General features: G+C 37.3%; 1 protein-coding gene across 2 annotated transcripts in view; it reads right to left on the bottom strand.

The window, feature by feature from the left end:
• The window catches only part of Tmod3 (tropomodulin 3), a 79,212-nt gene that overhangs the window by 41,807 nt on the left and 20,928 nt on the right, over nt 1–16,477 (bottom strand). For both annotated transcript variants that reach the window (XM_046461247.2, XM_046461248.2), the window contains exons 2-3: nt 8,350–8,542; nt 884–1,040 (exon numbers count right to left, since the gene is read on the bottom strand). In XM_046461247.2, the coding sequence (XP_046317203.1) occupies nt 884–1,040; nt 8,350–8,475 (283 nt within the window). In that variant the 5' untranslated portion in view covers nt 8,476–8,542. The remainder of the gene's footprint in view (nt 1–883; nt 1,041–8,349; nt 8,543–16,477) is intronic.

Below are 16,477 nucleotides of genomic sequence, written 5' to 3'. Positions count from 1 at the left end.
CCTGCCTCAGCCTCTCCAGCCTCTGGGATTACAGGTGTGCACCACTGTGCCTGGCAAGTTGTTTATTCTTGAGATTAATATTTCTCAAGAGTGGACTTTGAATACAGCAAACTACCCTTGATATATTGATGGGCCTCATTTGATCAACTGATGGTCTTAACAAAGACTGACCTCTTCCAAGTAAGAAGGAATTCTCTCAGCAGACTGCCTTTGGACACAAACCTCTCTCTCTAAAGAAAGACCACAGGGGAAGAGTGAGGGGTGATAAGCTAGAAACAGTGGTGCCAGCAACTTAATGAGACTCTATCTTGAAGAAAGAAAAAGAAAAATTGGGGATGTAGTTCAGTGGTAGATTGCCCCTGGTTTCAATCCTGAGTACCGGGGGAAAAAAAAGTAAAAAAGGTAAAAGAAAAAGGCTACACTCAAGTCTCCACTGAGGATAGATAAGATTGGACACTGTAATGGGAAGGAATTGAGCTAGAAAAATTTCCTGAAAGTAGCACTAGCGAAGGATGCTAAGGAAGTATATCTTTTAAAAAGGTCTTTGAAAATATGGCATGAATAATTAGCAACATTTGCATTCTGTAATACACTAGTGAATTTACCATAAAAATTTATCTCAGTACACTTTTAGATTGCTGATATTAGAGAACTAGGGAGGGTTACTGTGCAAAATCTCACTTATAAGTCATTAAGAAAAAAACTTATTGGCAAAGTTGATAAAAAAAATTAAGGGTCTAAACCACATGATTTTTAAATCTATGGTATCATAACTTTAAAAGTAATGAAGGATGCACCTCTAAAAACAAGATTTTCTCCATATCTACCTATAAAAAGAAAAATCCAATGCCATCAGATAATGACTTCAAAATTCTGGGCTTACCTTTTTTTTCTCCAGTGTAGGGCACATAGTCTTCCCTGTCCTTTTGCTCCAATGCTTCCTTCTCCAGATATGAAAGGAGGTGTTCTCTATCAAAAGGTCCTGTGGCAGACTTTGACGTCTGATTTTTTTGCCGGAAACCTGCAGGCAGAAGGGCATTCTGCCAAAGAGAATATAATGGCCGTTATTACTACTACGAATGCCAATATTAAATGTTTCCATATATTTCCCATATAAAAAAGAATTACAGACTAGAATGTGATGTAGGCGTTAAACTTCACTGCTAGATTTCAAGGCAGTAATATAAAAATGATCCAAATGAAGAACTTGTTTTTTTGAAAACAGACAATTCATTTACATTACTGATAAAATAGGTACCTACATATTTTCTTCAGAAAGTATTCTACTAGCAGGAAACATCCTTTAGTTTTTAAGTGTCCAGGGATTGTAATAAAAAATAATTTTCTTAATACTTAAAAACTGCTAGGCAGGGGCTGGGGTTGTGGCTCAGTGGTAGAGTGCTCACCTAGCATGTGCAAGGCCCTGGGTTCGATCCTCAGCACCACATAAAAATAAGTAAATAAAATAAATGTATTAAAAAAAAAATTTGCTAGGCAATTATGTACCTAAGACTAATTCTATCACAAAAGAATTTTAAATGACTATACATGATATTCCCTCCTAAAGACTTCCATTTAATCACACATACTTTTTCATGATATACATACATATATACACAAACACACACACATATACACATATATATAAATATAGGCTACAAAGAGATTAATATTCACTTGTTTTACATAGACATAATAGGAATGCTTCCACACTATCCACTACATGTTTGTATAGTGCACACATGAGCACTAGGATGGACTTATATTGATTACTGTCACTGCTGCTCAAGGCCCAAGGCATTCTTAAGATAAAACCAGAATTCAGCTTCCTTGGATTTTCATGTGGACATATAGTCTTTTTGAGTGCATGGACTAAGAGTGGGGATTAGGGGAAGAAGGATGATGGATTCAACTTAAGTTGTCTAAGGCAGTCCCTACTCTATAAATTTTCATGAAGCGACGAATAACACAGGGTGACAAGATAACGAGAGCATCATCTTTTTATTTATCAAAATCCAGAGATGAGAATGCCTTAAATCCTATTTCTGGTATTCTTTTCCTCGACAAATGAAAGTCAGTCAGAGAAGTCACACCTCTTTTGTAACACCTCCCAATATTGGCAATGATGCTGAATCTCATAGTGCTATAAGTCAACTTTTCATTATAAAACTTGCTCTTACAGCTGTGCACAGTGGTGCAGGCCTGCATTCCCAGAGAACTGGAAGGCTGAGGCAGGAGGATCCCAGGTTCAAGGCTGGTCTCAGCAACTTAGTGAGATCTTGTCTCAAAATTAAAAAATAAAAAGACCTGGGTGTGGGGAGCCACATTGAGTTACCATGGCTTCTAGTCCTGATGCACCCTGGGGATGTGAAAGATCACTGTAGTCTGGTGCAGTTGTGCCATGACTCATGACTCGGTCCCTACCCCTCTTCCCGCTTGGATAGCAAGGCCAGGATTCTGAGTAGGCATACCCCTGGGGTTGAGCGTCACTCATCTCTTCTTTTGTAATCTTACCCCATTTGCCCTGTTTGGGATAGAATGTTCCATGAAACGCCCTTTGTGTGTCCCCCTTCTCTTGTTCTTGTTGGGTGTGGCCTTCCTAGATGTCAGTCAATCTGCTGATAGCAGACATCATGAAGCTAGACTCAACCCCCACCCCCAACCTAACCCCTTGCCTCCTTTGAATGGCTTCTCCCCAATAAAAAGGTTCAGCATGATCTCTCTCTCTCTCTCTCTCTCTTTCTTTCCACGGACCCCTAAGGTCAGAGGAGCTGTCACAGGACCCAGAGAAAAAGGTATCTCTGTCTCTTGTGTGATTATTTCATGCAGCCCAGTTCACCTGGAGTGACCTTGAGTATTTTAGTCGTGAAACTTGAACTGTAGCTCAGTGATAAAGTGCCTATAGGTTCAATCCCTATTACCAAAAAAGTAAAAAAAAAAAAAAAAAAAGGTAATCTTACATAAGTAATGATAGTAGAAAATGCTCACAACTCTGCATTTATACCTAATTACACTTCAACTCTGGCCATTTGCTGGGATCAATAATAATTTTCGTAAAATTCAATTTGGTGTTCCCCTTAATGTAATGGTTCTTATTACATAGAAGGCTGACCTATAAAGATAAACCACAAAGGAGGCCTGTTCCTGTGTTGTCTATGGGACTATATAAAAGAAAAACAAGATTTCTACCTTTAGACTTTGAAATCAAGATAACAATGTTATATGAAGAATCCATTCCTAGTCTATCTTTAAATCCTATACATATTTACTTTGTAAAGAACTCAATCATCATTTTCCCATTTGTAACGTCATTACTTTGATCCAAACTATGATCCAAGCTTGCCTGGAATGTTACATTAGCATTCCAACTGATCTTCCTGGATCAGGTGCCCAATCCTCCTCATTCCTCACTCTTACTCCCTAATCTGTGACCCTAACCTCTTCTCATATATCCTCTCTATTCTATTCAGACTAGACTTTTTTTTTTCTCTCCCTGTACTTGTGATATCCTTCTATCACAAGGCCTTTATGTGTACCTGAAAGACTATCTATCTTTTTTTCTTCTCATTTTTAAGACTGCAGTTCCATGACCCCAAGGGAAGCTTTTTCTACCCGTGATTGTAACTCACAGTTCCTAGTGTTCATCATTATTCTAACATGGTATGATTATTTGATTAAAATCTAATTTTACACAATGAGCACTCTTGTATATCTGAGTCTAGTATACTATATGTATACTAGATCTACCTAAAACATTTAATGAGTAAAGATTTTAGAATACTTTTAAAGAAAAATGCTCACTGAGGCAAATTAATAAAGAAGTTATTTTCTTCCCACATCAAAAAGCATTTGTATTGCTATTTTATGATGGTAGTAGTAATGGAGTTGCATTATGCCACCTGGCTGCTCAAGCTCCTATGAAACATATAGTTTTAAAATATGTTAGCCGAAATCCTGGTTCCTTAAATAGTCTTTGACCACAAAGTAAATGGCAGCTCACTGGTTTCAGAGGCTATAAACCCACACACTAAGCTTCATTAGAAGTATATTCTAATCAAGAATCCACCCCCCTCTCAATGCTGGGGATCAAACTCAGGGCCTTGTGTATGATAGGCAAATGCTCTACCACTGAGCCACACTAGCAGTCTATTGTAGAGTAATATTGTTGTAGCAATATATTCCCAGCCTTGGAAACAAATAAAACAGCTTTAACTTATACTGGCTGTCTTTTGGAAATAGATGTTTTATGAAAATGTAGTGAGTTATCAAGTAAATACACCTAAGTGCAGCATAAATACAATAAAATAGCCCTTTAAAATATAGCAAGATGCCATTCATACCTTCCTATGCTCTCATCCTACCATTTGAGACTTGGTAAGTTACAGAGTCTCTAGTAGAGGCAGCTGCAATTACCCTTGCCCTCTTTTCCTACCTGATACTTTACTTGAACTCTCAAAAAACATTACAGGACTAGTGGCATGCTGTCAATAAACATCACTGTTTTCCTGGTTTGACTAATAGTATCTGAGGATGAAGGAATTTCAAATGGGGTTGGGAAATGTACAAAATACATTCAGAGATTAGAGCTCAACCTCCCCATACAAGAAGTAGGCCAAGGATTTGCAAATAAGAAAATGTAAGTGATCAGATTTTAGACGCATACCACAGTATATGAGTTCCAGAGGAGACTCACTATGGTTTAACAGAAAGACTGCCAGATCCCAGATGTCAAGCAGGCAGTGAAGGATCTAATCTCAGTTCTTTCCTCAACTATAATACTAAGGCAAGTCACCTCTTTTGTTTCACATCTGTAAAACAGAGGGCAGGGACTAGAGTGTTTTTCAACCAGGGGCTTTTTGTTTCCCAGAGGATAGATACCTGGTAATGTATGAGAACATTTTTGCTTGTTAAACTGGGGGTTGGAGTATTTTTTTTTTTTTTTTTACTTTCTATATTTTATGATGCTTTGACATCTTAGGGACCTTACAAATCCTGAAGAGATGGCCCCTTCCAGTGCTAGCTAATTCCTAGAGATAGCATTAACCCTACTTTCCACCCAAACCTACCAATTGCATAACTTTCATATGCAAACCAGTCAATCCAGGTCTCCGGATCCCAATAATCTTAGTTATCTAACTCTTACACTTCATGCCAATATTTCCCCTACTCTAATAACCTAAGGCAAGGTACGAGGCAACTAAGTACTAATTCTATAGACTGGAGCCTGTGGTCTCATTCATTTATTCATTCCCTCAGAAACTGCAATAAAGGCTCTAGACCATGGTTGCTCCTTTTTCCTTCTTTCTGACCAAATAAAGTGCTTTCTCATGTGTCTCTGCCTGGACTGCTTCCAGCTCCTGGACCATGCATAATAAATTCTTTTTTTCAAGGCAGTTGTTTCTGTGTCTGTCATTTTACCACACCTGATTAAAACGATACCTCAGGTACAGTTCAAAATGGTAGGGAGGTGGGGTGGTGTGCTATTGGCATGTACTGAGCCAGGGATGAGGTTAAATACTCTGTGAGTCCCTCACAACAACAACAAAAAAATCATACAGTCCCAACGTTGCCGCAGTCTGGCTGGGCACAATCAGGAGCCACTTGTCAAAAGAAACTAACTTTATTTTTAGAACCACACACGCCAAACAAAACAGCCTCTCAGGAAAAACCCTCAGAGCCTCAACTGCCACCACCGGCTTTCCACAAGCCTCTCTCTCCCACACAAGCTTCTCTCCACCTCCCCATAATAACCATCTCATTATTAATGGCTCTTAAATCTTGCAATAATCTCCATTTACCAGATTTCTTTTTGATGACAAAAATGGGAGTATTATGGGGAGATACAGAAGGTTGTATATGTCCTTCTGCTAATTGTTGTTTGACCAGGTCATGGGCTGCTTGTATCTTTTCTTTAGTCAGGGGCCACTGAGGAACCCATACTGGTCTTTCTGATTTCCAAGTAATTTTTATTGTCTCAGTGGCCCTTTCTGAAAATCCAACCCATGTCTGTCTGTTCCTTGATCTATTTGTATTGGTGCTGCTATACCTTGTTCTTGTTTTTCTAATCTTTTTCCTTTCCTAAAACCTTGTCTAGTCATAATAGTTGTCTAGTCAAACCTTGTCTAGTCAATAGTGTCAAGGTTAAAAAAAAACAAAAACTTGATTACAATGCCGAGCATGGTGGCACACAACTGTGATAATCCCAATAAATCAGGAGGCTGAGGCAGGAGGATCCTAAATTTAAGGCCAGCCTCAGCAACTTAAGCATCCCTAGGTTCAATCCCCATTACCAAAAACAAAAACAACCTAGACTACATAAACTTGTGTGTTCATTCCAGTTCTAAAATCATTTGATTTAAAGAGGGTTAACAGGTTGAACTGCCTATAGAATGTAGTGCTGAGACATGATAGAAACAGCACTATTTTTCTGAATAATCCCTCAGACTTAGGCATACTGATAATTTTTCCTTATAACACTGATTTTGGTCAAGAGAATTTGATCTTTGGAAGTGTGGCTCAATGGTACAGTGCATGCTTAGCATACTCTGGGTCCTAAGTTCAAGCCCCCCCCCCCAAATAAAACAAAACCAAAACTCTACCTCAATTTGTTTTGTTTTGGTACTAGGGATTAAACCCAGGGATAAAACCACTGAACTATATCCCCAGACCTTTTTATTTTTTATTTTGAGACAGATAAGGTCTTCCTAAATTGCTTAGAACCTTGCTAAATTGCTGAGGCTGGCTTTGAACTTGTAATCCTTCTCTCTCAGCCTCCCAAATTGCTGGGGTTACAGGCATATGCCATAGTACCTGGCTTACCTCAATTCTTAAAGGGCACTTAAAAAATCAATGCCTGGGCATAAAAAAAGTGGTAAATTCTAACAAATATCCAATATTTTTAGGTTCTCTCCTGTTGCCTGTCCTTCCATAAATGAACAATTCAAGGATTAAGAGTCTCTACTTTGCCTTGTGCAATTTGTAAAACAAATAACATTTACTTTGAAAATGGTTCAATTGTAAGATGGTGCAGAAAGTGAACTCAATACAATCATTCAGGTTTTCACTTTCAGTATAGTATTCAATAAATTATATGAGACAGTCAACGTTTTTAAAAACAGGCTCTGTATTATATAATTTTGTTCAACTATAGACTAACTGAAGTGTTCTGAGAATTTTTAAGGTAGGCTAGGCAAAGTTAAGATGTTTAAGAAGTTAGGTGTATTAAAGGCATTTTGACATAATATTTACAATTTAAGATGGGTTTGTAGGGATGCAATGCCATAAAGTCAAATAGCACTCAGGTTTAGATCTGCTCCACAGTCAACTGTTGTACTGCTTTTGAAAGGCTCCTCAGATCTATTCTACCAATGACTAGAAACACCCTTTGTGGGAGGCCAGCCTTATGGGTGACTGAGTTACACTCCCCAGCTGGGTGCTGAGGCGCTCAGTCACAGAAATGGGTGTGTCTTGCTACAGCCCCATGGGTGAAGCTATGCTCACCTGTTCCTTTGTAATATAACCCCTTGCCCTGTTTAGGATAGAATCTTCCATGGAAGTGCCTTGTGTGTGTCCCCTCCTCTTACTGTGCCCTTGGGTGTGGCCTACCCAGGTGTCAGTCAACCTGCTGACAGTGGACATCATGAAGATAGACTCAGCCCCCTGAAACCTGACCCCTTGCCTCATTTGAATAGCTTCTCCTCAATAAAAGGGGTCAGCGCGTGCTCTCGCTCTCTCTCCTTCTGCGGACCCTTAAGGTCAGAGAAGCCGTCACAGCAACCCCAAAGAAAAAGGTATTTGTGTCTCTTGTGTGGTTATTTCGTGCAGCCCAGTTAGCCCAGTTTAACTAGAGTGACCCCTGAGCCTTTTAGTCGCGAGAACAGAAACCCGGCAACCCTTTGTCAGCATCTCTCAGCAAGGTAACAATTAGGTTTAAGGTCATGAAGAACTTTCTAGAGGCACTGTACACTGGAGCCATACTATTCTAGAGTCTCTGAAGAGACAGAAGAGATCAGTATATAAAAAAGCTAATCATTTGCTATACTTAACCAAAAATATTCTTCCCTGCATAGAAAGAAAAGATTTGTTAGAGGAGAAACAAATTCAGGAGATGTTCAAACACAACAATGATAGAGATGATAGTATAGAATAGTCATGTCATAAAGACATAGAGGCATAAGTGTGAGAACTGGAGAGGAAGCAAAAAAGCAAGTTCATCTGGATAAAGAAGAAGAAGAAAGCTCCAAGAGAAAGGCAAGAGAAAGGCATGAGAAAGCAAACTGCTAAAGACAGCTACTTTGTTTCAAAGGGGTTGAAGAGTTATTTCATTTCTTTTCCTCTGCTAAAACCTACCTCAGGGTCAAGATCATCCAGAACAGTTTCTAGTTGTTTCAGTTCTATTTCTGACAGATTTTCAAGAAGCTCATCTTCATCCAGGTCCTTGTATTTTTCTAAGTCCTTGCGGAATGGTAGTGCCATGATCTGCAGTGTAAGAACTCACTTGCTATTCAGTATAGTCAGAAGTGATTTCTACTTTTCCTTAAAGCTATGGAGAGAAGAAACAAAAACATTTTAAATATTATGTCATCTCACCTGTTTACATCTATTATTATGACAAGTAAAATGCTATTTCTGTGTGTCTTATATTATTTAATCATGTATCACATGCTACTCTTAGCTATAACCATTTGTCTTTTGTTGGCAAAATAATCAACTGGGAAAAAACAGGAGGGAATAAATATGTTAAAACAGTTATTTGGGGCCTGGGGTTGTGGCTCAGTGGTAGAGAATTTACCTAGCATGTGTGAGGCACTGGGTTCAATTCTTAACACCACATATAAATAAAATAAAGGTAATGCCCATCTTAAACTAAAAAAATATATAACAGCAACAGCTACTTGATAGATTTTAGATAACTGATAATTAGATAATTTTAGATAATTTTCTGATACACTCTTCTTCCTCTCTTGCTTTTATGGATAAATTGCCAGACTCTTCTCTAAGGTCAACCATGCCTTCCTGTGATCAGAACCCATCCTTGTTCATTTATACAAGATTACTCTATTGTGCTCTGTCTCTACTGGATCATGCCCATTAGCATAGAGACTATAATGTATCACCCAAATTAAAAACAAGTTTTCCCTCAACTTCACATTCCTTTCCAAACACTGCTCTGTGTCTTGGCCCCCCCCTTTAGAGCAAAACCCCTTTCAAGAATCACTATATTTAGTACTTCAAGTCCTTATTCTTACAAATCTTATCCAATCTAGCTTTCATTCCTAACCATCAATCCATTCAAACTGACCTCATCAGCAATGACCTGCATTGTGCTAAATCCAACTGTCAATTCTTAGTCCTCATCTCATAAGAGCTATCAGAAGCCACACTTGATAATAAAACAATTTCCTCATTTGGTTTGGGGACAGTATTTTTGGTCCTCCATTATTTCCCTGGCTGCTCCATTTCATTATGTTCTGCTAGTTCCTCTTCGCCCTCCTCATTTTTAAATGTTAGAAAGCCTCCAGGACTTAGTTTCTTGGTTCTCTTTCTAGACTCACTCCTTGTGATTTCATATAGTGACAACTCTCAAATTTATATCTCCAATTTGGACCCTTTTCCTCCACACTTAAAAATAACTTACCTAGGGCTGGGGTTGTGGCTCCGTGATAGAGCACTTGCCTAGAATGTATGAGGCACTGGGTTCAATCCTCAGCACCACATAATAAATGAATAAAATAAAGGTCCGTCAACATCTAAAAAAATATTTAAAAAAAAACTTACCTAGTCAGACATAATGGCACATAACTATAACCCCAGTAATTTTTTAAAATATTTATTTATTTTTAGTTTTCAGCGGACACAACATCTTTGTTTTATGTGGTGCTGAGGATCGAACCCGGGCCACACGCATGCCAGGCAAGCGCGCTACCGTTTGAGCCACATCCCCAGCCCAACCCCAGTAATTTGTGAGGCTAAGGCAGGTTGATAATGAAGGCACACTTCATTTAATTGTATCATCTGCATAGGTTCATGTCAGAAGTTTCCACACATTAGAGATACTTCATGTTGCCCTTCCTCTCTAACCCTAGTTCAAAACTCAAAAGAATGACAATTCTAAGTACTGGCAAAGACACGGAGCAACTGGAACTCTCATAAAGTTGCCAATGGAGAACAAACTGAATCAACTATTAAAAACTATTTTAGCAGTATCTGCAAAAACTAAACAAAAACATACTATAATGACACAGAAATTTCATTCCTAGTTGGATACCCAAGAGAAATGGCTACTCATGTTCATAAAAATTATGTACAAAAATCTTTATAGAAGCTTTATTCATAATATGCCTAAACTGGAAATGACCAAATGTCCATCAACAGTTTACACAAATCAATTTATGTAATGGACTATTACATAGCTATAAAAGGCAAGTAATGATATATACAAAAAGAATGAAATCTCATATGCATTGAGAGAAATTTTTTAAAAATTAGAAAATAATACATACTACATACTTTCATTATATGAAATTCAAGAATACGCATAACTAATCCATAGGGATGAAAATCATAATAGGGGATAATGATTAGGTAGGGTCATCAGAGAACATTCTGGGATGATGAAACTATGTTATATTCTTGAATTGGGAAGCAGTTATATAGGTACATACAGATACAGAAAATTCATTAAACTGTACATTTAAGACTTTCTCTTTTTACTTTTAAATTATATGTCAAAATACTTAAAATACATGTTTGTTTTATATGATTATATATATATTTTATGTTAAAAATTAAGTTTCCACAAACTTGGAAAAAACTGCTTTTTCTGCAGCCATGATAGTAAGTAGTCATCAAAAAAAAAAAAAATCAACAATTTGCCTTTACAAGATCATCAGTCATTGTTAATGGCTCACTTCTAAAAGTCAGTCAGGAATAGAGTAACTCCAGTAAACACTCCTTGAGTTCCAGCTAACCAATCATGATCATGCTTTTTCAGACGTCATCCCATGATGGCCTCTGAACTTTCCCCAATCCTTGAGTTCCACACTTCCCCCAAATCCTACTTTAAAAAAAAACAAAACCCAAACAAACAAATGGTCTCTTCTGCTCAGAAAAACTATGCCCGGTCAGAACAGTTTTCCCTTAAGGGTAAACACTAAATTTAGCTTTGCTTTTTTATTTCAGATATTGACTGGGGGGTCTCATCAACTTTTCATGCTGAAGAAAACTTTTAGTGATTACATTTGTTTGTTTTTAAATAAAAGTGTTTCATTTTGTTGTTTGTAGGATGGAACCCAGGGGTGCTCTACCACTGAGCTACATACCCAGCACTTTTTTTCTTTTGAGACAGGGTCTAAGTTGCCCAGGGTACCCTCAAATTTGTGATCCTCCTCATATCAGCCTCCCAAATTGCTGGTATTACAGGGGTATATCATCAAGTCTGGAAGAAGGGCTTCACTGTTGATAGATACTAAATAGTGGTTAAGATCAAAATATTCCTTCTGGACAATATCCATGTAATTTTTTGGAACTGAATTTGGTTCACTATTCAATAATTTCATAAATATTGCTTCAATTTATTTTGGTAAATATTTTTCAAATAGGGGGCTAGGGTTGTAGCTCAGAGCCTGGAATGCTTACCTAGCATGTATGAGACACTGGGTTTGGTCCTCAGCACCACATAAAAATCAATAAAATAAAGTTATAGTTGTCCATCTAAAACTAAAAAAAACATTTAAAAATTTTTTTCCAAATAAATATTCCTTTTCCTTTTTTGTTAAAATACATTATCTCTGCCTGGGATTTTAACATTTAAAATGTCTAAATGTTCTCTTATTTAACTTTAGGCTTGAGTTTCATCTTTGCTGTTCTGAGGAACATTCACATTGATGAAAAAGACTTAAGTAAAGAAAGACTTCCATTTATTCCTGGGATTGCCACACCACAGGTTGAATAAAAGTATCTGTCAGCATAGTGTGGTAAATTCCTCAATTGAAAAGGAGTATTCAGAGTCTCATAAGATCTCCCTGGGCATCTCACAGTGTCTGGTACCACAGCAAACCTTGACTCTAAATGAATGCTTCGCCTCTGTGCCCATAGGTATTGGTACTGAAGCAAGCTGTACAGGTGGAAGAAAAAATACAGTCAAAGAATAGAAAAAGTCTCATAGGTTATTTCCTCTTTACCAGTTTATGATTCTAAACACTGATTATAACCAAAAAATTTATTCAGTGTCTTCTTAGGGCTGCTATAGCCAAATTTTATAAACTAGGTAGTTTATAAACAATAGTTCTTACAATTCTGAAGCTGGGGAAGTCCAAGATCAAAAACCAGGAGATTCAGAGTCTGGTGAGGGTCCACTTTCTGATTCAGAGGGTGGTTTCCAGCTGTGTCCTTGTGAGGCAGAAGAGGCAAGGCAGTGCCCTAGAACCTCTTTTATAAGGGCCCTAATTCCATTCATAAGGGCTCTGCCCTCATTTCCAAATCACCTTCTATAGGCCCCACTTCCTTAATACCATCACATTGGTGATTATGTTTTCAACAATGAATTTGGGGGAAGAGACACAAACATTCATACCACATTCAGTGTCACTGTGCATATAGTATTTACCTTCTAAAAAAGGAAACTCATTTTATTTTAGCTGTTTGTATTATATATTACTTTTATGGTAGGTAAGATTTTTTTATATAAATACATAAAAAATAAACTAGATGCTATATCTATCAATTTATGTACAATAAAACCTAAAAGACAGTGCTTTAAATGTCTTTCATGGTGTTTTTGAGATGCAATGGTACACCCAGATGTAGGCACATCTGATATAGTTGCTTTGCACACAGAAGCTTGTAAAAATGGTGGCAGATTATTATGCATAAAAGCTATACAGAAACTAACCAACTCAAGTATGAGATTAGAGTAGCCTTTGTTACTGACGCCATCTTGAATTTTTATTTTGTTTATTTATTTTTGGTATGGGGACTGAACTGAGCCACATCTCCAGATTTTTTTTTTTTTTTTTTTAATTTCAAGACAGGGTCTCTCTAAGTTGCTTATGGCCTCACTAAGTTGCTGAGACTGGCTTTGACCTTGTGATACTCCTGTCTCAGCTTCCAGAGGCACTGGGATAACAGATGTGCACTACCATGCTCATCTTATTTATTTACTTTTGATTTTTTGAGACAGAATATTTCTAAGTTGCTAAGGATCTTGTAAATTGCTGAGACTGGCCTCCTGATGCAGCCTCCCATGTCACTGGGATTGCAGGCATGCATCACTGCACCTGACTGCCATCTTCAGTTTTTTTAAAATGAGATCTGTAGATCCCAAAAGACAAAGGAAAGAAAATTAAGTCTGAAGTCTAAAGGCAGAAAAACTTGTTAAGGCCAGAACAAAGAAAGGAATTTAATTACAGCAGGATAGGGAGGGCAATCTTAAGGAAGAAAGCAGTCAAATCATTTCTGTGACTATTACAAGAAAATATTTAACAGGTTGCTCACGCCACTTCAGAAACTATCTTTCAGTGAGACCTTACTGAGAGAGTCTTGGTTCCCATGCGAGTAACCCACTTTCTTTTCTGGCTCAAAGCTCAAGCCAGCTCTGACTCCTATCCCACCTCCTCTTTTTTTTTTCTTGGTAGAGTTGTAGCATCACAGATAAAGCCAAGGTCAGAGAGAGGAAGCCACACTGTGGTGCATACCAAAGATGAATGCCAAAACAGAAACACCCTGAGCATACCCAGTTTCTCAGCACCAAATATTTTCAGCCTTTTTTTTTTTTTTGGTTTGTTTCTTTAATAGACCAGGAAATGATGAAGCTTCTTTAAAAGTTTGCTGTGAACTCAAAATATCTTAAAAAAGAAATGACATCATATGAACAAGTCTTCAGGGTAATGAAGTTACAGAGCTCTTTATCTCAGCTGGTCAGCATGACTGGTGGACCAAAAAGAAGAAAAAAGAGAGGGAGGGAGGAGGTAGCTTGCAGGAAAACTTATCAGTGCTCAGCCATCAATCAAAACACAGAATCCATTCCAAATGTATAAAGGAGAGATTAATCTTAGGGTTTTCTTTCTCTCTCCCAAAGGGAAGTATTGCTATGACTCATTCTTCCTCTTGCAAGAATTTTCTTAATCTACCAAGTTAGTGAGCACTGAACTATATACACAAAATCCTAAAATAAACAAAGGCTGGGTCTAAAAGAAATTGTACTGAAAGCCAGATGAATCTTATGCAGTGAACAAAAAGTAATTATCTTTCCTTAGTTTTATCCCTTCTGAACTTCTTGGGCTTCAAATCTGATTTTCTGTTTCATTTTGGTATGGATTCTCAGAATTCTTAAACTTTCCTTTTTGTACTTCACTGATTTTTTCCATCTTTAAATCAATCTCTACTTTTATGTATTTATTTAGTGCCTATCTCATTTAATGTACTGTCTTGGGAGTGGGTATAGGACTGGTAAGACATGGGGAAAGAAACCATAGGAATGAAAGAAAAAGAATTGAAGAAAACTGAATAAAAGAAATCGTTTTCTCTCATCCCTTTATAGATGTTTCTGGAACTAGAATTTAAGAGATTATAAAACTCAAAAGATATGGCACAAACATGGTACAGAGATTGTAACACTCAATTGTAGACATAAGTTCAATGTAAGTACAAACTTAACATTTTTACATTTTCTTTTCATATACTGCTGTTGTCTCTGAATTTACAACAATGGTTACCAACAAAATTGGGCAAACAGCAAAAATAAACCTGCTTCTCCTCTGGGCCTTCTCCTGCCATTCTCCATCCTAAGAACACAGCCTGAGAGGTGGGCTGAAAAGTAGCCATTACAGGGATGCTTCTTCTCTCTCTCTACTCCATTTTTATATCCAAAAATAGGTATGCAGATCCTGTTTTCTAGTAATACCATATGACAACAATTGTGTCACAATCATTCTTCAACCGAAAATGTGTTTACATAAATATATTCCCCCAAATGAAAAAACTGTGCTGGGAGAACACTATTCAATGAAATGTGTCTAGATAAACATGTACATAAGTGTTGTTAGGTTGCTAGTGATACCAGTAGACTCAATGATGAAGAGTTAAAAAGGTGCTGGGTGCAGTGGAGGATACCTGTAATCCCAGAGACTCAGGAGGCTAAAGCAGGAGGATTCTGAGTTCAAGGCCTCAGCAACTTCATGAGACCCTAAGCAATTTAGCAAGACTGTATCTCAAAATAAAAAATCAAAAGAGCTGAGGATGTGGCTCAGTGGTAAAGCACCCCCGAGTTCAACTGCAAGTACCGTCCCACAAAAAAACAAAAAACAAAAACAACAGTTTAAAAGGCTTCAGAAAAAATATTTTGAATGAAAGCTGTTACAGCATTCTGGACATTTTAATAAGGTAAAGTCTTCATAAAACCATGGGGAGAAAGTGTTTTATGGGATTACTCAAACTAATCTAAACTACCAAAATAAACCCATATGATATGGAAAGTATCAGAGAGGTTGTTTTTATAAAAAGATTTCCCAAAATGATTATACAATAAATACAGTGAACACACAGTACATAGCTACTATTGTTATTCATGTTAACCATAAAATAATGGATGAACTTGGCCAAAATGTCAACACTGTACAGTAGTAAAAATCTTGGGCTGGGGTTGTGGCTCAGTGGTAGAGCGCTCACCTAGCATGCGCAAGGCCCTGGGTTCAATCCTCAACACCACGTAAAAATAAATAAATAAATGAGGGGCTGGGGATGTGGCTCAAGAGGTACTCGCGCTTGCCTGGCATGCTTGCGGCCCGGGTTCGATCCTCAGCACCACATACAAAGATGTTGTGTCCACCAAGGACTAAAAAAAAATAAATATTAAAAATAAATAAATAAACAAACAAAATAAAGGTATTGTGTCTAATCAAAAATAAATAAATATTTAAAAAAATCTAAACTAAAAAGTTCTTAAAGTATCCCTTATTTTATGTGATTCTACTAGTGTTTCATCTTTCCAGACCAGATTTGGTTTTTGAACCAATCATTTCTCTCCTAATAAAATCCTATTTTTTCCTTTTTTGGGGGAAGGGTGGGTCTAGATGGATCCTAATGGGGATAAGACAGTACATTTAAAATTTTAATGGGAAAATCTTCAGTCTTAAAAAGAGATTTTTTTTTTATTTTTTCAATTTTAACTACACTATGTAAACTCAAACTTCCTATCTTCGCTATAAGAAAAACCCTCTATCTTTTTGACTGCTTGCTGAATACTCCAGAGGCCTTCTCTAAAATCTATAACAAGCCTAAGTACCTAACAGAATTTAATTACCATCAAAAGAGTTAAAAAAAAAAAAAAAAAAAACAGGGAAAAGCAAAATTCTTTGGGAGAGAAAGCCTACCACTTAGTTTCTAACATGGAGCTAGGGAGTCAGCAGATCTATGTACTTAAAAGTGCTCTGTGACTTTAAGCAGGTTCACTGCACTCAGTTTCCTGAGCTAGATAAAG

The sequence above is a fragment of the Marmota monax genome, unplaced genomic scaffold (genome assembly GCF_021218885.2).
Source record: "Marmota monax isolate L192 unplaced genomic scaffold, Marmota_monax_Labrador192_F-V1.1 WCK01_AAM20220418_F8-fsc00001, whole genome shotgun sequence".
In the NCBI taxonomy this organism is placed as follows: domain Eukaryota; kingdom Metazoa; phylum Chordata; class Mammalia; order Rodentia; family Sciuridae; genus Marmota; species Marmota monax.
The sequence above is the reverse complement of the archived record's forward strand: the minus strand, read 5'-3'. Positions and strand labels throughout refer to the sequence as shown.